At 47.9% G+C, this 22,475-nt stretch overlaps 1 protein-coding gene across 1 annotated transcript; it reads left to right on the forward strand.

Annotated features, from left to right (window-relative positions):
* Positions 1-3,267: 3,267 nt before the first annotated feature.
* On the forward strand, positions 3,268-17,380 carry DELE1 (DAP3 binding cell death enhancer 1). Its single transcript, XM_023735520.1, has 13 exons — positions 3,268-3,271; positions 3,503-3,646; positions 5,082-5,196; positions 5,291-5,414; positions 6,839-6,986; positions 7,934-8,128; positions 8,384-8,472; positions 8,572-8,668; positions 11,598-11,740; positions 12,762-12,920; positions 13,015-13,107; positions 15,559-15,718; positions 16,266-17,380. The coding sequence occupies exons 1-13, from the start codon at positions 3,268-3,270 to the stop codon at positions 16,502-16,504; spliced, it is 1,710 nt and encodes a 569-aa protein (XP_023591288.1). The 3' UTR covers positions 16,505-17,380.
* The last annotated feature ends 5,095 nt before the right edge of the window (positions 17,381-22,475 follow it).

Consider the following 22,475-nt stretch of genomic DNA (forward strand, 5'->3'; position numbering starts at 1 on the left):
GCCTGGTCACTCTCCTGCTCCCTTGGTGTACCAGTGACCTCAGGATGAGTCCAGACACCTTAGGAGAGCTTACTGCCATACAAGGATTTATGACGTGGCCCCACTTACCCCTGCAGCCTAGAGGGCAATCTCCACCGAGTCCCCCTCCTCCCAACTCCTCCCAACGTCTACAGCCACGCTGATCTTAGATTGTGTTCTTTTGCCTCTCTGGACTTTGTTTGCACCAGCTGTTTCCCCTGCCTGAACTGTGCTTTCCCTTCCCCCTTTTCACCTGGCTAGTTCCCAGTCATCATTACTCAGGTTTCAGTTTAGATATCTCTGCTTCCAGGAAGTCTTCCTGACTTCTGAGCCTTGGTTATGGGCCTCCACTGGGTGTTTCCATAGTACTCTATACTTTCCCCATCATAGCACTTGCTGGTCTCCAAAGAACCACACTTCACAGTATTCATGCCCTGTGTCTTCCCCTCCTACGCAGATTCTGGGCGGCCGTGTAACTTGCTTTAACCTACAGAATGCAGGGGAAGTGATGCTGTGCTGGTTCCAGGCTTAAGGAGCTTGGCAACTTCCAGTTTTGTACTTTTGGAAGCCCTGAGCCACCATGTAAGAAGTTCAGCTACCCAGCAGGAGAGGCCACATGGAGCAGAGAGACCCTGAGAGACTACACAGAGAGGGAAAGAGGCCCAGACTCCTAGTTGAACCTTCAATGGCTCCAGCCCCAGCTGCCATCTGACTGCAACCTCATGACAGACCCCAAGTGAGACGAGCATAATTGTCCAGCTGAGCCCAGCCAACACACAACAAATTTGTGGCTTAAAACAATCATTTTATTATCCCTGGTGTGAGGGATAATAAAATGATTGTTTTAAGCGATAATAAAATGATTGTTTTAAGCCACTAAATTTTGGGGGTTTTGTTATGCTGCAATAAATAACAGAAACACCATTCTGTATTTTAATTGCCTATTGACTTAGTTTGCCCCACTAGACTATTTTCTCTGTGAGGGCAGGGACTACATCCATTTTAAAAAAGTATTATATACTCAGGACATTCTCCAGCATACAATAAGCTCTCAAATATTTGATTAACACAAATTAAAGAGTGTCTACAAAAACAAAGGCATCAACAAATGTCTAAAACAGTCACTGTGGTAAGTACACAACGGCATCATCAAGAGGTGATTCACTAGACATCTGGGCAATAAGTTCCCAATGTAAGTTAGACGGTTTACCTTGACCTTGAGTAAACTTGACTTTGGGCCACAATCCAGCAACACGGAGCAGTCTTGGGAGCAGAAGAGAATGATGAAAGATTTGGTCCTGGAAGGCCAGGCAAAGCTAAAGGTCAAGGGAATAAAGTTGCCATCCCTGATGGTGTTCTCTGGGCAACATTGAAGGGGTCAACTGGTATGCCAGGGGAACTCCAAGGACTCCAGCTGCTCTTGCCATCTACCCCTCACACAAGTTTTCTGTTTGTATTCTCAGGCTTCTGGGGACAAGATGCCATAATGCCATTTTACACATGGGGACAGGCACCCTACTGTCTGCTTCATGGCAGGCCCTCACTGAATGTTTTTATGTGGACTGAATCAGTAAATCCCATGATTGGGTCTGATGCTCTTGGCTGAAATCACTATGCACAGAGGTGTTTAGCCAATCAACAGACATTGTTTGAGCATCTTCTCTAGGCTGACAGTTTATGTCAAGCCCTATAGGGGAGACACAGAAAGAAAATGCCATCCTTGCCCTGAGGGAAAGAACTAGGAAGACTAGACTTCCACAAATGAGATAATGAAATAACAGGACAACATATAATTACTGCTAAATAGTGTGGTAAGAAATAAAGTGCTACAGGAATTGGGAAAAGCAGAGAGTAGTGAGGCCTCAGTTGGGGAGTCTTCACTGAAGAGGTAGGATTGGGCTGAGCCTTGAAGAATGAACAAACTGCAGTCAGGTTGAAAGGAAGAAGGTACAGAGGTGCCAGAAGAACACAGCTGAACCTGCATGCTTGTTATTTTGAGGCAGCAACACAAGGAGTATGAAAGGCAGCTGTCTCAAATATCAAAGCAAGAATATTTGAGTAGTTTTCCAATATTCAAACCCCTGAGCCTTTACTCACTCAGTTTCCTGTACTTGAAATGCCTTTTTTCCCTTCTCCATCTGGCAAACTCTCTATTTAATGGCCCAGCTCAAATGCAACCACTCTCTGAATTCTATGGTATCCCACAGCCCATTGTTCATGTTTCTGTTGGAATGTTATATTTGCCTACTTACCTCCTCCACTACTGCCAATTAATCAAAGCTTACATTTATTAAGTGGCTCTTACTATGTGCCATGAACGATGTCAAACATTTTTAATGTATTATCTTATTTAAGCCTCTCAACAATCCCAGGAATTATTATTTTCCCTATTTTATAAATGAAGAACCTGAGGCTTAGATAGGTTAAGTAACCTGATCAAGAGCACACAGCTAGGAAATAATATGCTGGGATTCAAACCCAGATTTGCTCTTTATTCATCTGTCTTCTCAGCTCCTAGGATGGTGGCTGACATATGGCTCAAAAACTAATGTTGAATAAATCAATGCAACTTTCACGTATGTTGTTGTGTGAGGTCGAATCGATTCAGACTCATAGTGACCCTACTGGTCAGAGTAGAACTGCCCCAGAGGGTTTCCTACGCTGACATCTTTACCGGCGCAGATCACCAGGAGTGGCAAGTGGGTTCCAATGCCAGAACTGCCAACCTTTCTAGCAGCCGAGTGCTTAACCATTGCACCACCAGGGCTCCTTTCACATCACATGCCTGCGTCTAAAAGTAGGTACTCCTGTATTTTCACCCCAGGTAGAGACTTTCACGCACTTATAAGTCACATACCTATGATGGTGGAAGGGGTAGGAGGAAGCCTAAGCACTCAATATTTGAATTTGAATAGGAACACTTTTATTGCATGGATTCAAGTGTGGTGAAAAAGGAAACATTCTTTTCCCAACAAAAGAACATGTGCCTAAGGGTAGCTGGGTCTGAAGATGAGGGCTCTCATAAACATAGGGGGAGGGGGCGATTCTCCCCATCCCGTTGCTGTTGAGTGGATGTCAACTCATGGCGACCCTATAGGACAGAGCAGAACTGCCCAATAGGATTTCCAAGGGGCCCTTAGTGGATTCGAACTGTCAACTTCTGGTTAGCTTCGGAGCTCTTAACCACTGCGCCACCAGGGCGCCAAAGTCTGATGCTCTACCGACTGAGCTACCCACCCTCTGATAAACATGGGTGAGTGGCGGGAGGGGGCGATTCTCCCCACAGGTATTTTAAAAGGAGCAACTCAAGCGTCACAGCCTGTTCGCCCAGTCGAAAACCATTCCATCTGAACCTACCGTGGGACCGACTGAACTAATCAGAAGCCTGCTCAATTTTTATCGCCTACCCAGTCAGGTCCTGGCCCCGCGTCTTCCAGCCGGCGGCCTTGGACCCGTAGCTCTGACTGCCTGCATCTTTTGTCAGACCCTAAGGCTCATCTCCTCCGCCAACTGGCCCTGGTTACTCCACCTCAAGCCTCGGGGCCTGACGAAGACTTTTCCTCCTCCCGGGTCACGGTGTCTGCGAGGTCCTCTTGCTCCACCGAGGCCGGTCTAGCCGTGTTTCACAGTAGTGCTGCTTCTGAGACGGCTCAACTTAGCCACCTGCGCCCCTCCCTCCCGGGCGCTCTCCGCTTTCTTGTGAGGACAGTAAAACTGTGCCCACGCCCTTATGTCCTTGAAGCAGTTCACCTCCTCGCTAGCCCCCAACTACTCCTACACCCGCCACTTCCTTTCCTGAGCGCCGTTCTTCCGTTCGTGCTCCTTTCTAATTGGCTGGCTGTGAGCTTCCTTAGGGACTCGGCCAGTCTAAGACGCCACAGCGGCTGCTCTAGCCGCCATCCCGTGACTCGGCCTCGTTCTTTCGTCTGTGAGCTCCGTATGGTGCTGGGGAAGACATGTGGCGCCTCCCGGGACTCCTGGGCCGAGGTAAAGGGCGTTGGAGCCGCGCGACATGAGGCTGCGGAACCTCTGAACTGGGAGAAGAGGCGGGCCTGAGGACAGAGTCAAACCAACAGTGGGCAGAGTTAGAGCTGAGGAAAGGCGGGTCCTCAAAAGGGGCGGTGCTACAGCCAAGACGTCAGAGGCTGTTGGATTTTGAGATGTGGGTGGGACTAGTGGGGAGGGGCGGTTTAGACCCTAGGATCTGGGGGTGGAGCTAATGAGAAGATGGTGAAGCTTAGTTCCAAGACAATGAGTGGGGCTACTGCCAGGGGGAGGGGTCAAGTGTCAGGAGGTGGTAGGAGGAGCCAATGAAAGAGTAGGCTTAGAGGCGAATGGAGTAGGAGGAGCCAGTAGGAAGAGAGGCAGAGTTTAGAGATCAAGCGCTCCGAACATTGGGTGGGAGTATGAGTATGAATGTCTAGACATCTTACGATTGTGCTTGTTAGGAATAGCAGAACATCAGAATCACCTGGGCAGCTTTTTCAAAATATAGGTGCTCCACCTTGAGAGATTCTGGTGTATTGGTTAGGGGTGGCACCCTAGAATCTGTACTTGGCAAAGAATCTCCAGGTGATTACCACGTATCCTTGTTTAAGCAGCGTTGCAGAGGAAGCCCTGGTGGAGTAGTGGTTAAGTACTACAGCTGCTAACCAAAAGATTGGCGGTTCAGATTCACCAGCTGTGCCTTGGAGATTCTATGGGGCAGTTCTACTCTGTTTTATAGGGTCGCTATGAGCCGGAATTGACTCGATGGCAACGAGTTTGGTTTTGGAAACCCTGGTGGCATAGTGGTTAAGAGCTACGGCCGCTAACCAAAAGGTCGGCAGTTCGAATCCACCAGGCGCTTCTTGGAAACCCCATGGGGCAGTTCTCTGCCCTCTAGCGTCGCCCTGAGTCGGAATCAACTTGATGGCAACAAGTTAGGAGTTTTGCAGAGGCAAAGCCAGTGATTCCTGAGTCTCTGGGATGAAGCTGGGTTGCGGGGCTGGAGGGAATATTATTGGGGCTGCCTTGCCTCAATCCTGCCCCTGTTGAGGTGACTGATCCTTTTGTCTGCATAGCTTTTCACCGTCTGCCAGGACCTGGCCTCCGGGAGTTGAACCACAGGTCCACAAGCCCTGGTGGGCCGCAGGCTACCTCCTCCAACCTGCTGGTCCCTGTGCCCAGCCTTGACAGGTGAGACACTGCCGTTCCATGCCTATCTCCTCCCCTGGCCTCCCTCTGCACCTGCTTCAGGCTGAATTTGACAGCCTTTATTGCATCTCTCTAGCTCCGGCCCCCATGTCCCACGCCCAGGCACAAGCAAGGGCACAAGGACCCATGGATGGAAGGATGCCTTCCAGTGGATGTCTGCTCGTGTCTCCCCAAACACCCTGTGGGATGCCTTATCGTGGGTAAGGCTTCTTCAGCCCTGTCCTTGACCTTCAGTGTAGACAAGAATGATCCTGCTTGGAAACATAGCCTATAAACAGGAGCTAAGCAGTTCACATAACACACCCTGGAGAGGGGAGTGCTTTCCCATTTTGCTGAAGATCTGAGCTCAAGGGTGGTCCCACACTGAGCCCTTTTGGGAACTGGGCCTAGATCCCAGGGGTACTGATGCCTCCCATCAGCTCTGTCACTACTGTCCGTGTGAAAGGACCTGTGAGCATATTGTTCTCAATGGCCATGGACACTTGTCCCTACTCTTTACAAGGCTGGGGCCTTCTCTTCCTTTTGGCCTCAGCCCACACATAGCCTCCATGGAGAGGCTCTCCTTGACTCCATATCTTGTAAGGCCTTCCTCTTACACTCTGTGCAAACCCCTGATTTGTTTCTTGGCATTTAGCATAATTTGTAATTATTGAATTTATTGTCTATGTACTTGGCTTTTGTCTTTCTCCCCATCTTTCTCCCCATAAACTCCATGAGGCAGAGACTATATCTTGTCTTGTTTGCCATTGTACACAGTGCCTGTTGCAACAAATAAGTATTTGGCATATACAGGAAGAGGCAGTCACTAGGATAAGAGCTAGCTCAGGCCTTTTGCAGACCTGTCAGAGAAGAGACACCTCATGTTAGCAAGCCTGCACTGGTGAATGTGTATGTGGCCAGATGGCTTGGTGAGGGGAGGGGAGGAAGGGCTGTGCCAGGATAAGGAAAAAGATTGAGCCTAGGGGGAAGTCTGACTTCTTGCTGCAATTGTGTCTAAGCCCCAGCTTACTACACTGTCTTTTTGCCTCCTTAGACTTTGTTTATTCTGTCATTTTCTTATGAATTTGTTCACTATGTATTTATGAAGACCCTAGTTTATCTTAACAGTAGCTCTGGTGGCCCAACAGTTAAGCACTTGGCTGCTAACTGAAAGGTTGGCAGTTTGAACCCACCCAGTGGCACTGCGGGAGAAAGCCCTGGTGATCTGCTCCCTAAAGATTATAGTCTAGGAAACCCTGTGGGGAAGTTCTGCTCTTTCATATGGGGTCACTATGAGTCGAAAATTGACTCGATGGCACCTAACAACAACAAGTATCTTAACAATGCTAGCCACCGGAATACACTGGTGAGCAGAATAGACATGGATCCTGCCTTCGTGGTGCTTAGAGACTAACAGGAGAGACACCCTAGATGAATAATTGTATAGACGATTACTTACGTGCCTGTGTGAGCAGGCCTCCAGAGGACAAGTCTGAGTGCTGTGAGAGTATGTAGTAGGGCAGTTGCCCCAGCCAGGAGTCAGGAAAAGTTTCCCAAGTAAGCGATGTTTGAGCTGAGACCCAAAGAGCGAGTCTGAAGGAGTTGATTGCTGAGGGCTGTGCCCCTGATGTGCTGTCTTTCCCAGGGCACTCTGACTGTACTGGCTCTGCAGCTGGCAAGGCAGACCCACTTCCAGGCATCCCTGCCAGGAGCGCCGTGGCGAGCAGAGCCCTGCTCTTGGCGCAGTCCCCTGGACCATTTCCTCTCATCTCCCTTGTGGCACCCGCACTGCTGTGAGTTCTCAGTCCTGGGACAGGAGGGCTGGGCGGGAGTTTTCCCTGGGCCAGGAAGCATCTCTGGACACACCTCAGGAAAAGAGTCATCTGCAGCTCCTTGCCTTTCCTATCTGAAGTCAGAGGAAGGAGAACTTGGGGAAGTTCTACCCATCCAGGGTGTGGGCCACACCTGCCCCTTAGTGTCCTTCCATGTCCTTCCACTACCACCCATGGAGGAAGCCCCACAGAGGTCCAGGCTACCCTAGATCCTGGGTGGGGCTTCCTGCTATCCACTTAGCCATTTAGGCCATTCTCTGCCCAGTCATTCATTAATAAATGAATGTTTATTGAGTACCTACTATGTGCTATAGTACAGAGATGATATAGCCTAGTGGTTAAGGCATTGAAGTCAAAATGCCAGGGTTCAAGCCTCAAAGCTGCTACATGCTAGACTTATGTTCCTGGTAAAGTCACGTAACTTCCTTGTGCCTTAGTGTCCTCATCTATAAAATGGGCTAATAATAGGATTCACCTCATAGAGTTCTTAGAAGGACTAAATGAATTAATATATGTCAGGGACTTATAATAGTGCCTGCCGCGTGTAAGTGCTCACTAAATATTATTTCTTTTCATTATTATTATGATGATCATTAGCAGTATTACTATCAAACGAAGTGCTAGGTGCTTGGGCTACAACAATGAATAAGGAAAATATCTTATTCACTCCCTGCCACTAGAATTTAAGCAGAGGAGTAATAAAGTGAGTTTATGCTTAGGGTGGGAGATTAGCCTAAAAGTGGACCCCCTAGACCCCAGTGGAGGGAAACCAGCAAAAGAAGCAGAGTAGGAGGAAGAGGAGTGTGAAAGAGATGTCACAGGTATCTAAAACCTCAGGGAGGACTCAGTCAAGCCAGAGCAGACTGAACCACTCTTCTCGCCTGACCACTCTTGTTGGCTCTTTCTAGCACTGCGGAGGCACATTCTCCCTAGTCCTGAGGGCCCAGCCCCCAGGCACACTGGCCTCAGGGAACACAGGCTGGGCCAGGAAGGACCCTCCGCTCAGCCCAGGAGTCTCTCCTCACACAGCTCCACTCAGCCCAGGAGTCTCCCCTCACACAGCTCCTGGAGGGCAGCCGGTGTTCAGGACTCCTCTGAGGAAGGTAAGTCCCCACCTCCTAGAATCAGCAGAAAGGGGAGAGGGGAGAATTGGGCACACGGACATTTGTAGCTACATATTCCCAGATAAAGGAATTGTCATTTCTGTGAGGCTCCATGCTCTCTAGGGCCATTCACTTATTTTGGTTCCTGGCAGTGGGGCTGGATGGAAGGGCTGGGTGGTCTGGGGGTGTAGGAAAAAAGGAGATGTAACACCTTTCTCCTTTGTCCTGGCTGTGTGTCGGCCATTCTCCTTGCAGATGCCAGTGATATTGGCTTCCTGCATGCCAGCAGTAGCTCTGAGTCGAAGGCAAGGCTAGCCCAGCCTCAGACAACTGGGGAAAAGCAGGTATTGTCCAGATTTGGCCACTTGGATGCCCATAACATTCCCCCTGGGCATGGCGATTCCTGTGAACCATCCCATAATGAGTCTTCATGTTTTTCCCAGGAACAAGATAAATCAAAAACTCTTTCCCTTGAGGAGGCAGCGACTTCCGTTCAGCAGCTCTTTCAGCTCAGTGTTTCCATCGCTTTCAACTTCCTGGGTAACTGAGTGGACCTTGCCTCAAGACAGACGGATGGGAAAATGGGAGGAGTATGGGGTGGGTCAAATAGAGTCCAGGTGGGGAGTGGTTTAAACAAGAGGGTTTATATTTTCTCCCAGGTAGGTAGACCAAATCTGGCATGGTCACTCAGTGGTGTCAGACTCATTCTTTCAGACTTGTTTGGCCATTCTTAAGACTGGCCTATCTCAAGGTCCAGTTTGGCTATTCTAGCGGCTACCCTCCTATCCATATTCCAGCCAGCTGGGAGGGGAAGGTGAGAAAACTAAAGGACCACGCTTTCTCCTTAAGGAGATGACCTAGAAGTTGTACAAATCATTTCCCATTTGCAAAGAAACCTGGGAAATGTAGTCCTTAGCTAACTGACCGTGTGCTTATCTGAAAATTCTGTTATCATATAAGAAGAGGAGAATAGATCTTGGAGGACACCTAGCATTGTCTGCCACACTAAGGAAAGAATGGGCTCCTGAGGTTTGGAGCAGGCCTTCAAGTGCACAAATAGGACCTCTTACTCACATCTGGAAGGAGCCCTGTGGCACAATGGTTAAACACTTGGCTGCTCACTGAAAGGCTGGCAGTTCAAACCCACTCAGCCGCTCCTCGGGAGAAAAGACCTGGCGATCTGCTTCCATAAAGATTACAGCCTAGGAAACCCTATAGGCCAGTTCTACTCTGCCATGTGGGGTAGCTGTGGTCAAAATTGACTTGAGGCACCTAACAAGAACAACAGCCCACATCTGGAGATTCCAGATACCCCTCTCTGCATTTGTCCTGCCCTCTGCAGCAACTTGGCCTAAGTTTCAGGCCTTCCAGTATGGAGACCCAGACTCCCAGTAGCATCTAGTGGGGTTTAGTGGGCAGGTAGGTGAGAAGTTGAGATTCATTCGAAACAAATTTATCGAGCTTTTACCTTTTGCTAGGCTATACTTTAGGTGCTGGAGATACAGTGATTCACTAGACAAAGTTCTTACCTTCAAGGAGCTGACATTTGAGTTGAAGGAAAGACAAACTGGCAAACAAAGAATTTCAGATGATAAATGTTATGAAAAAAATAAAACAGTAATGTGTTAATGACTTGGGCAAGGAACAACTTTTGATTTGGAAGGCCTCATTGAAGAGAAGATCCTGGAGCTGAGATCTGACTGACAAAAAGGACCCAGTCTTGGTGACCATCTGGAGAAAGAGCTATCCAAGCATAGTGAACAGCAAGTGCAAAGGTCCTGAGGCAGGGACTTGAGTTTTGCTTATTAAAGGTGTAAAAGACATGTAAGTGTGGTTGGAGCTTAGAGATCACTGAGGGAGAGTGGAAGGAGTTGAGGTCAGAGAAGTAGGCAAGGGCCAGAGCAGGTAAGGCCTTTGAGCCAAGGTAAAGGGTGTGGATTTTCTAAGTGAGACAGGAAGCCAGCCACTGGAGGGTTTTAAGCTGGAGCAGGGAGAGGAATAGTCATGTGATCTGATTTCTTTTTTCTAAGATATATCTGGCTGCTGTATGGACAGATGTGGACTGTAGGGATTCCAGAGGGGACTCAAGGAGACTGGGTAGGGGCTGTCACTGATGACTAAGCAAAACACAGTGGTGGCTTGGTCTAGGTTGGAGGCAGAGGAAACCTAGAAGATTGGATGGATCAGGGTATGTTGATGAGGCCAGTGTGGGGAATGGGAACAGGTTGTGATCCTTTGCCCTCTCGAGCCTTTTCCCCAGGGACAGAGGGCTCTGTCAATCCTGGACAGTGAGCTTTCCATCAGTAAGGAGGTGACTTTAATTTACTGCTGAGTGAATTGAACCTGGCTTGTACCTCATTAACTTTTCGTGATGTTTATGGGCAGACAGTCCCATCTGAGAACTCTCTTGCCCGTTCTTTCATTCATATATTCATTTATTCAGCAAGTGCTAGGCACTGTGGCAAAATACAAAGGGAGCATAAGCCATAATCGTATTTTGCATTTGTATAGAGCTTTCACCCTATGCAAAGTTATTTCTTCTACATTCTTATTCTGCTTCTGCCTCCAGGATTTTACAGTCTAATTGAGGAGACAGCGCTTGTACTTTTGAAACAGTTTAGTTCATAGAAGAAGGCTTGGTATATTAAGTACCAAAAAAGTGCTCAAAGCCTGAGTGTGGTCTGAAAGTTCTTGGGCAGAAATAGGATGTGAAGGCCTCATGGTAGAGGCAGACAAAGATATCCCAGGCAGGAGAAACTGCTTGAGCAAAGGCTTAGAGTTGAGAATGGGCTGTGCCCTGCTTCTTTCCTGTTTTCCTTTGTGTTTGGGCAATGAAAAGAACATAGACTTCAGAGCTGAACATACCTGAGTTCAGGTCTCAGCCTTCTTAACATTACCTTCCTCAGTTTTCTCCTTATAAAACGAGATTAACTGTATTACCTGTATCAGTTAGGGTTTATTGGTTGCAAGTAACCTAAACCCGCTCTGACTAACTTAAGCAAAAAAGCAATCTGTTGGAATCTATTGGCTTGCCAACCCTTGGAAAGGATAGGATTCAGGGAAGCTCCAGGGATCCGGGGGCTCCAACTAAATAGATAGTGTCTTCAGAGTGCTGCTGTCAGAATAAACTGCAAAAATTATTTTCTGTCCTTGACCCAGCCTGATTCAGATTCCTGGGGGAGAGAGTCTCATTGGCCAGGAAGAGTACAGGCACATTGACTGACAGCACTAGGGAGGGGTTGTTCCCAAAGGGAACTCAGGATGCAGTTACCAAGAGGAGGAATAATGGATTATAGGAGGGCAGAAGCCACTGATATCTGTGCCTTACCAGTAAATATTCAAAGGATAGAAATACATGCAAAGTGTCTAAGACAAAAATGAAAGGAAGTAGCCTGTGGGTATTTGGCTGAGCATGTGGAGAAGTTTGCAGAGGAAGCTGGAAGTGTTTGTGCCGTGTGCTTTCTTACAGGGACAGAGAATATGAGGAATGGGGACTACCCAACAGCCTTTTCTTACTTCCAAAAAGCTGCAGACTGTGGCTACAGCAAAGCACAGTACAACATAGGCTTGTGTCACGAGCATGGCAGAGGCACCCCCCAAGACCTCAGCAAGGTACTGCCCCTCCCTCCCTGCCCACAGGCCCATCCCCTGTGCCAGGCTGCCCACAGTGATCTCCAGAAATGAGCAGTGGGAACGGGGAAAGTTTGGCTTCTCTCTCCCACTTGGTTCTAGCCCAGTTGCCAGGGAAAAGTAAGAAAGAGGCTATCAACTTTTAGGAATTGAGACTTGAAACTTAGGGAGGGCAGAGACCTTGACTCTCTTGTTTGCAGCTGTCTCCTCAGTGCCTAGAATAGCACCTTGATGAATTAATACTAAAAAAGTAGGGTAAGTACACAAAGATGTTGTATATAAGGATGTATTTCTTAGAACTGTATATGAAGTGGGGGGTGGGGTGGGGGGAAGGAAAGCAACTTAAAATTCCGTCAGTAGAGAATTAGTTGATTATATCTACCTGGTCCTTAAAGGAGCCCTGTTGGCACAGTGGTTAAGAGCTCAGCTGCTAACCAGAAGGTCAGCAGTTTGGATCCAACAATCGCTCCTTGGAAGCCCTATGGGGCAGTTCTACCCTGTCCTATAGGGTCACTATGAGTCAGAATCGACTCAATGGCAGCAGGTTTGGTTTTTGGTTTTGGTCCTTAAAAATGATGTGTTAGATCTATGTTTATTGGCAGGGAAAGACATTTATCATATATCATTAAGTGAAGAAATAGGTTACAAAATAGCAAATGTAGTATCCAATTTTTTGTATGTGTGTATATATGTAGATACACACACAAACATTTATATTTATATATATAGGTATGTTAAAACACACATATATGTGGGAGGACATTTGCAAGGCTGTCCACTAAAATGTTAACAGAGAATGATCTTCAGGAGGCATGACTTCTTGAGATTTTATATTTCTATTTTTGCCTTATCTGTATTTTTAAATTTTGACTTAACTGCATTTTCTGACTTGTCTTTAATGATTATGTGTTATTTAATTAAAATAATTTTAAAAAATTTCCCTCAAAGGAAAAGATTGCTTATAGAGTTACCAGTTGACTGCGTATATCGCTCTTTGCCCCAGGCGGTCCTTTATTACCAGCTGGCTGCCAGCCAGGGCCACAGCCTGGCTCAATATCGCTATGCCAGGTGCCTACTGCAAGACCCCGCCTCCTCGGGGGAACCTGAGCGGCAGAGGGCCATGTCCATGCTGAAGCAAGCTGCAGACTCAGGCTTGAAAGAGGCAAGTGCCTTTGGTGGAGTCTGGCCTGGGCAGCTGGGGCATGTGGGGCCTGGCAGTGACTAAGATGCCTTTTTTCCTTCCTTCTTGACCACAGGCCCAAGCTTTCCTCGGGGTGCTTTTCACCAAGGAGCCATACCTGGATGAGCAGAGAGCTGTGAAATACTTCTGCCTTGCAGCCAACAATGGGGTATGAGATCTCTGGTACTCAGGCATGTTGGGGATCAAGTCCGACAAGTGAAGGGACGTTGGAACTGGTATTGAGTTGTCCTGTGCTTAGGAGACTCTTTGGACCCATAGGAGCATTGGCCAGCTTCAAGCCTTAGGTCGTGCTGACTTGTTGTGTGACCCTTGGGCAAGTCCAGTGAGAGAGCTGTTGGTCGCTTAAAATCAGCCACAGTGGGATTATTTGCACCACAGAAACTGGCAAATGCTACAAAGCAGGGCTTTTTCCCCTGGGGAGCCAGCTGTTAAACATTTACCAGCACATTACTGGGCTGATCATTTCCTAATCCAAACCTGTTTCCTCATTTCTGTAATCAGGATAGTAATGCCTGCGTTACTTGTCTACTACTTCACAATATTGTTGGGCTGATCAAAATCTATCTGAGATAATAGGTGTGAAAGTACTTGCAAACTGTACACATGAAAGGTACGTCATTTCAAGGGGTGGTAGTCCAGGGAAGTCAGAGACACATAAGGTGAAGACACTGAGTGGTTTACAGGAGCAAATACCCTCTGTAAACTGGGGGCATGGCATTCAGGCAGCATGACCTAAAGTTTGTTCCACAGAGCATTAGTTTCACTGGATGTTTATATGTAATACGAGGGAAAAAAAACAAAACAAAACGCCAATTAGGCTTGGGAAATACTGGGTTAAACAGAGTTAGAAAGGTTTCTGTGCTGCAGGAAATCTCAGAGCTCTGTGCAAATCACAGAAAAGAGGATATATCTATGGTTTGCTATATTCCCAAAATGTATTTGACCCACGTGTGTTTTGAGGTGCATCTTGAAGGACCGGGAGTACTGGATTAAAGTAAGCAATGTGTTTATACTATAATTTGCCTGCATAGGGGGCTGCTGCTGCTTTTTGTTTCTGGCCCCCACACTGAGAGCTTCACTGAATGCTTGGGCACTCTCTATTGCCCAAAGTGTCTATAAAAACGCCAGACCCGTTGCCGTTGAGTTGATTCCGACTCATAGCAACCCTATAGGACAGAGTAGAACTGCCCCATAGGGTTTCCGAGGAGCGCCTGGTGGATTTGAACTGCCAACCTTTTGGTTAGCAGCCATAGCTCTTAACCAATATGCCACCAGGTTTTCCAAAGTATGTATAGTAGCTGTCAAAACAGGACTGATGTCACCATCTGGTACCTGCTGCTGTGCCTTCCTTTCCTCTGAAAGAGCCCCATGTACCCTCCTCAGGCTGAGTGGGTACATGTCCATGTGTTGGGCAAGCCTAGTGAGACCAGCCTGCTCAGAGGAGCACTACACAGAGGGGTGTGTGTCACTCTTTATGGAGTACAGTGTTGGAGCACAGACCTCACCCTTGTCCACCCCATAGGGCATTGTCTTCCTAGGCGTGTACTGAGCGATGTTGCAGCAGTGGGTGTTTGGGCTTTATTTATGTCCAATTCTGTTTTCTGACCTGATCTGTAGCCATGAGCTCACCACAGCTCTTGGCGTAGACTTTGGCCTGACGTTTACAGAAGTAGGGGCAGAATGTTTAGACAACTCTTTCCAGAAATGTGACTGTGGAGGGTAGCAGAGAAGTGGGACCATGGTTGGGAGTCAACAGAGCTTTTTGTTGTTCTTTTTTTTAAGTTGAGAGATTGAGTATGATAAAAATATTCCAGTAGAGAGGAAGAGATTAATGATGCAGGCAACTAAAGGAGATAAAAATAATGGAACACTTGCTATGTACCAGGTACTAATCTAAGCACTTTTTGTATATTAACACATTTAGTCCTCACAACAACCCAGTAAGTTAGGTGCTATTAGATGAGGAAACTGAGGCACAGAGATGTAGAGTAGCATGCCTGAGGTTACACAGCTGGTAAGTGGTGCAGCCAAGATTAGAACCCAAGCAGTCTGGCTGTATAGATGGGCAGCTAACACCTACCTGACACTGGTCCTCATAGTTCTCAGTGAGAGGCCAGAGGGTCCAGAGCCATGGGTGAAGGGATTAGCCTTTTAAAGGAGTAGAAACACTTTTCCTATAATTTATTCTTTTTGGCCCTCTAAGCAGAGATTCAGGAAGGCATATAGGCCTTTTGGAAAGCCTACCATCCACCCTTGCCTCCTTGCTCTTTCAGGATAATTGGGAGCCTGGTTTCCCTAACTGGGCTGAGTACTTCCTGCAGCCTTCAATTGTGCATGCTTTCAGCACTGGCCTCTGTGAGAGAAGCTTCCGTACTGCTCTGGCTGGAACCTCCCTGGGTGGAGGGATGGCTGGCTCCTCTGTGTTGGGCAAGCTCGGGGCCTCTGGATTTTCATAGTTGAGGTCCCTTGGTATGGGGAGAGTGGGGCCGGATCTTGATCCTGCCTGGGAAGCTCCAGCATGCCTTCCTCCTGCTGTAGCATTTCGTTTCCTCAGTCCTGCATGTATGTGTGCCTGTGTGTCTGTCCATTTTCTCCTTAGGACTCACAGAGCAGGTACCACTTGGGAATTTGCTATGAGAAGGGCCTTGGTGTGCAGAGAAATCTGGGAGAGGCCGTGAGATGTTACCAGCAGTCAGCGGCTCTGGGGAACGAGCCCGCCCAGGAGAGGCTGCAGACCCTTTTCTTCATGGAGGCAGCAGGTACAGACACAAGTCAAAGCCAACAGAGTACCCCTCGCCCCCGCCCCAGCTTGGCACCTTGTGACAGAGAAGGGGGTGGCAGTGGTCCCTAGTCTCCATTTCCTACCGTAATGGTGGTTAAGAGCATGGCTGGAGTTCGACAGACCTGAGTTTTAACCCTTGCTCTGTCACTGAACTTGGTCTCCATGTCTTTGAGCCTCAGTTTCTTCACCTCTAAAATTGAGGGTAATAGTAATGCCTAACTCGTTGGGTTGTTGTTAGGATTAAATGAGGTGACTGTAAAGGGTCTAGCACAACCTGGCACACAGTAGATGTGGAATAAGTGGTAGCTGCTCTGATGATTTTTTAGGTGGGATAACGTCCTGAGGCCGCCTCAGTGCCCTGAATTACCCTGCTAGGGCTCTGAGAACCCTGCTGAGTCATGACTCACTGGGGCTGGGATGGGTTAGCAATGCCAGGGAAAACAAGTCCTTTAAGAAGTTCTTGCTCCAAGGTAGGAATCCAAGAATACAGCGTGAGTAAGAGTTGCTTTCACTTCTACTTGCAGCCCTTGGGCCCAGCAACCTGGCAGTTACAGGACTCAAGTCCTTCTCCAGCCCCGCTCTCTGCAGTCTGAACACCCTGCTGGCGGGAGCTTTGCGCCTCCCACACGCCTGGAGCACAGGGAACCTTGGGCTTCTCTGCAGAAGTGGGCATCTCAGACCCAACCCCCGTGCCAACAGCAGTGCTATCCCGCCACATCCCCACTCCTTGGAAAGGAGTCTTGTAAGACTGGGTTTTGGCTAAGGTGAGACAAAACACAGTCATTGGTACCTCTCAGGCCAGGGGTGCCAGGAGGTTGGATGGCAACAAAAATAGGGTGTTAGGAATCCTTTCCAGGGTGGTAATTCCAGTGGGAGCTTAGGAACCCGGGCAATTTCAAGTTCATGTCTAATAAATGACTTTGACCTTTTCCCCCAGACGGTAGCCTCACAGATGAGCAGTAGATGCACTCATAGTCATTTCTGATCTGTTACAAAAAAGATTCTTTCACTGACCTATGAACAACTCTATTGAAGGGTCTAGAGACCCTGAGCCTGGCCTTCGCCTTTGTCTTTGAGCAAATGATTTATCTGCTTCATTCTGTGCCTCAGTTTCCTTAGGCTTAGACTGTATTCCTCTGATGTGTTCGCAAGAAGATTTTAGGTGGTACACAATATTTTATATTTTTGTAGTTACATGTTTAATTTATGATATAAAAAGATGACCAGTGTATTGATTTGTAGTTTCGTAGATATTATGTCTAAGACGAGGCTAACTTAAAAACAAGTGAACCAATTCAAAAAACAAACAAAAAAAAAAACATTGCATGAAGGGGAGCATAGATCCAGAGATGTGGCAAAAATCATGAGGGTCGTTCCATGAATGGCTAAAACTTAGGAAACACTGAGTCAGGTCATGCCCGAGACTGGCTCCAACATTTGCCTTTGTTTATCCCCAGTGGGTTCATAGTCGTTTTCACTTCCCCATTGATTTGGAAGGCATTTCTTACCTAAATGCCTAGATGCGTTTGCTTGGATTTTTCAGACCTTCACGCTTCAGCCCTGAAGATGGAGCCTGTGGGTGCTCAGAGAGATGGTATGACCTTGGGTCCCACGGAAGAGGCCAATTATCCACCCACCTCCCCAAAGAGCCTTGAGCACCTGCCTCAGCAGGAGAAGAGGAAAGTGTGTGAAGACCCAGGCTCTACTCTTGGCCTGGTCACTTGCCTGGCATGTTCCCTTGAAGCAGTGACCTGACTCATGCATTGTTTACTCAGTTGTAGACCAAGGGCAATAATGGTGTTTGCCCTCCTACCTTACAGGGCTGATGTGGAGATTAAACGAGACCATCACAGCATTTCACTGCAGAAAGGACCTTGGCTGGTGCTCACTTAGGCCTGGGCAGGCAGAGTGATGCCTGAGGTTACCCAGCTTCCTGAGTTGTCCGGCCAGCATGAGGACCCAGGCTTCCTGATTCCTGGCCCAGGGCTTCTCCCCACTGGTTTGTCCTGTAATTTTATATGAAAGCATTATTATTGTTCTACCAGTGTGAGGGAGTAAATGGAGGGTTAGTACCTGGCGTCTTGGGGCAGGAAGGTGTAGATTTTGAGGTCCTCCTTTGGGAACGGTGTGCCAGAAACATATGAGCGTTTAATAAAACTGATATTGGATTATCTCATCACTGTAGCCCTTAAGTGTGTTGGGGAGAGACAGGGTGATGGGCAGGAGAGCTGAAAGCCGAGGCTCGGTCCTCATCTCTAAACTCTCCATTAACCAATTTAAAGGGTCTTAAAAGCTTCTCCAAGAGAGAGACTTAGAAAAAAATGATTTCTGAGTCAACGCTAATGACTCCAATTACTGAATTTGCGAATAGCCGTTCCCTGGTTTCTGGATGTTAGCCCGAGTTCAATGGCGTTGATGTGGTTGAGGGTGGGAGGCAGGCGGGATCGAGGGCCAAACCGACTGGTGAGTCTTCAGATGGGAGGGACCACCCAGCTCAAAAGTAGGAGGATTTGGGGGAAGAGTTCCCGCATTTCCTCTCTACTGCCCACCCCCTCCTGTCCCTCACCTCTAGTGGTCCCGGCCTCACTCTCACTGATGGCACCTTAAGCTTCCTCTTGCCCCAGCAGCCCCCCTGCCCCCTGCTCCACTTCCTCAGCTGCCCTGCACAGTGGCCTCACCCCCACCAGGCCCTCACACGCCTGCCTCCTTGGGAGCGGGGACACTGTCTCCTTTGTGTTTCAGTATCCTCAGCACTTAGCCCAGGGCCCCATGCAGGGGCCTGCAGGAACTCAATACCCATGGATAAAGCTCAGTTTTAAAGCTGTGCAGTGCACTAATCGTTCTGCAAAAAAAAAAAAAAAAAAGATTTCTGTGGTCAAACAAGTTTGGGAAACACTGCACTAGACATCCCCTTTTTATAGATTCACATTGCACATCAGCATATTCAAAGTTCCAAGAAGCCCTACGGTAAAGAACTTGGTTAACCCAATGTTTACCTCACTGAGCTGAGCAGACCCGTTACCCCGCAAATTGCCTATTAGGCTGCCTGGGGTGCCCTTGGGGAGGCTCTGTATAAAATGTCACCTTCTGCCCTCCCCATGGAGCCCCACTTACCAGCCTCTTCCCCTCCTGTTGTCATTTTGGGTTCTTTGATTATAGCTTCCTCCTGACCATGCCTGGGGTGCCAAGGGTTCATGGGCACTGAGCGTCATGTGGGGACAGCTGGGTGTAGCTCTCATTGTTGCAAGTTAAACACATTCAGTTCAAGGTGCCCAAGGTGGGGGTGGGATATTTTTAAGCTCTCCAATTTAAAAAGGAAAGGACTCTCCAGGTGGAGAGGGAAGGATGGGAGAGTCGTGAGAGACGTTGTCAAGGGACCAAAAATCCTTGGCTGTTCAGTCACTGCGGTCTTGATACAGCCCCAGGGGATGGGTTTCATCAGCAGGCAGACTGGGAACTGCTGTGCTTTTGCCATTAAAATTCTGTTAGTAATGACTCCTCATCAGTGCCCTGAGAGGAAATGTGAGGGAAGAACAGGGAGGCGGCTCCACATCAGAAGGTCTAGCCTGAGTCAGGATGCTGGGTGGCTCAAGGCTCAGGGCCTGGTGCCCTCAAGGATGAGACCTTGTATGAGGTTCTGCTGCTTCCGTTTCCTTATCTGGGGATACTTCTCAGGGAGCCCTAATGCTAGGTGGGAACAAGGGCATTTGGTTCATTTTATCTTCAGTGCTAATACGGTACTGAGCACTTAGGTGTTCAGTAAATATTTATTCAGTGAATAATGAATGAGTCTAAGCATCTCCCTGCCTCTCCACCCAGTGCCTGGCACCAGGCCTACCCAGTGCATAGTAGGTGCTTTAAATAATTGTTCAATGAATGAATGATTCTGTATACCCCTCCCTGCTCTGCTGTTCCTAGTGCTACTTCTGGCACTTAATAGTGTTCAATAAATACAAAATATCTGTTGAATGAGTGTTTCTGATCATGTATCCCCCACCACCCATTACATTGTGGCTGATACTAAGAAGAGGCTAGAAAATAGTGACCTATCTGCTAATGCACACTGTGCCAGGCTGGGCCGGTGCTAAGACTTCCCACCCCACCCTGTCTTCTTTTTGGGATTGGTTCTCCCCAGAGTCCCAAGGGTAGTTGTTGCCATCTCACTCTTGATTCAGCCAGAGGAGAAGTAGGGTCAGTGAGCTGCCAAACTAAAGTTGGGTGACAAGCAACGAGGCTGCCTGTCAATCTCCGAGCTGCCCCGAGGCTCTGAGTGAGCTGGGGAACGGCTGACTATTGATAAAAAATGTCCCTCTGTGCTTTCCAAATTAAGACAACATTTAACTGAGTGCTCGCTGGCTCGCCTGCTCCCTCAGCCTCCCAGGGGACAGAGCCCAGCTTGGTGGGAACTGTTTTGAGCCTGACCAAAGTTTCAGCTTTGACATCTTGGCTGAGGTCAAGAAGTTTCTGTAACTTTCCCGTTCAGCACTCTCAGTTCTGTCACGATACACACTGTTTCACTCTTAGCCTGTTGTTGGGAAAGGGGCTGGTATCAGTATGCTGGGGGTGGGGATTGCATGATGCAGGAGAGAGCTAGCGAAGTGTAGCCAACACTCACACTCATACACCCCTTCCCATCAAAGATCTGTTGTCTCAGAACAGGATCTACACATGAGTTCCCTAGGCTTCTGCAGGGGGCAGAGCTGAGGACTGACCTAGAGGATTGCCATAGCAGTGGTCCTTAATCTTATTTAGGTCACAGACCCCTTTGAGAACTTGATGAAAACACTACTGACTCCTTCCCCTAGAAAACTGAACATCCTTCCAGATTTGCATGCAATTAAGAGGATTCATAGATCCTGAAGTCCCACCAATGACCCCAGGTTAGGAAGCCTTGATATACCAGCAACTCAGAAGATTGATTAGATAGGAAACTTAGGGGGGCAGTGAGTTTAGGTTAGTGGGGGAGGAACAATTCAGAAAAGAAGGGTGAGAATGGTTGCACAACTTGAAGAATGTAATCAATGTCACTGAATTGTACATGTAGAAATTGTTGAATTGGTGTCTGTTCTTTTGTATATATTTGCAATAACAACAACAACAAAAGAACTCTTGATGTACTTGAAAGAACATCTTCTAAATCCCACATCCAAGTCCTAGTTCTGCCACGAACCTGCCATGTGGCCTTGGGCAAGTCATCTAACACTTCTGTCTTTCCATGTCCTTGGCTATAAAATGAAGAGCTGTAGTAAACAAATGTTCAGACTCCTTATGACTGAAATTGCCCATGTCTGCAGAGGTTTGATAGTATCTTAGAGCAGTGCTGCATAACGTTTTATAGGTCACATGTTCCTTTGAGAATCTGAGGAGAGCTTTGTATCTTCTGCCCAGAAAACTGCTTATACACGAAGTGTTGCCTACTATTCAGGAGCCACAAGGACTATAGATTTAGGACTTCTGAACTAAAGTGATGCGGTGATCTACTGTTGCCAATAGTCCAGCTGCCAGCCATGGTTCCAGGGTCCTCAGGGCACCTCCTCCCCCATCTCTTCTCCTTTCCACCTCCCCAACATCAGCTCTGCACTGAAAATTCACTAGTAACTAGGGCATCAGTCAGCATGGTCTACTCAGGTGCTGTGGTTTCAGATTCTGCTTTTACGTTACACAACTTTTTTGTTTGTTTGTTTTTGTTTTTCTAATGAAATCTTATCTGGATCTCCTGTATAGATAAGAGGGGTCTCTGGGTGAAGCCTTCATTTACCCATCCATTCATTCATGCATTCAACAAACATTCATCAAGTATCAGCTCTATGCCCAGCACCAGGGATCCTGCCTGCTTGTTCTCCCCCTTGCCTCCCTCATTGACCTGTGGAACCTTGGAAAGAGATCACTCAGGCCTGGAGTCAGGTGATAAGAGACCCAGTTCTCATCTTGCCCCTTAAGCACTTAATTACTTTGGGCCTCATTTTCCTCATCTGTAAAATGAAATGATGATGCCATCCTCCATTCCAGGTATGTGTGATTTTCATTATCGCTAGCTGAATGGATGATCGGCCCATTTCTGTGGACATAAGTAGTAAGCTCTAACAGAGGACAAAAGGAGGACCACGGAGAAGAAATGTTGCCTTCAGTGTCCAGAGAGTCCTGTGCTATTGAGAATCTAGCTGACTGCTTGGAAATTTCCAGGAAAATTATAAGGCTGAGTCTTGGGAAAACATTTGCTCTTTCTTCACTCACTACTCCCCGGAATGTCCCCTGCTGTCAGTGTCCATTTCATAGACCCATTTCATACACTGTCCCCTGGGGACTGAATTCACAGCCTGAGCCTGCTGCTGTGATAGGAGATTTACCCACAAATAGTGAGTCAGGAAAGACAACCCTGAAGGGCCGCTCACTGGGGAAGGACAGGGGCCTGCATCAGGCCAGATCCAAGCTCCTCTTGCTCTGTGCTTGGAAGTTCACAGAGATGTGCAGGCCTGAGCACCACTAGAAATGTTCATTTCACAGTGTTTCCTGAGGGAAGCTCAGACAAGTCCACCTCTGGCAAAAGCCCACCTTTGGAGGCTTTCCCTTTTCCTTGGCTGGCAGTCCAGTGTCAAGGATGAGGGCATGGGTTTTGGTGTTGGACAAGCCTGGGTCCAGATACTGGCTGTGCCCCTTCTCCCTGCTTAGGGGGTGTCTTGGGCAAGATGCTCAACCTTTCCGATCCTCATTTTCTTGTCTGTGAATGGGGATAA

This window comes from Trichechus manatus, unplaced genomic scaffold (assembly GCF_000243295.1).
Source record: "Trichechus manatus latirostris isolate Lorelei unplaced genomic scaffold, TriManLat1.0 scaffold00080, whole genome shotgun sequence".
Classification (NCBI taxonomy): domain Eukaryota; kingdom Metazoa; phylum Chordata; class Mammalia; order Sirenia; family Trichechidae; genus Trichechus; species Trichechus manatus.

Excerpts from the sequence above, each read along its gene's own strand:
- DELE1 (XM_023735520.1), top strand. Across the intron at positions 8,473-8,571 it reads AGACAACTGGGGAAAAGCAG|GAACAAGATAAATCAAAAAC; the intron begins GTATTGTCCAGA and ends TGTTTTTCCCAG. Across the intron at positions 12,921-13,014 it reads CAGACTCAGGCTTGAAAGAG|GCCCAAGCTTTCCTCGGGGT; the intron begins GCAAGTGCCTTT and ends TCTTGACCACAG.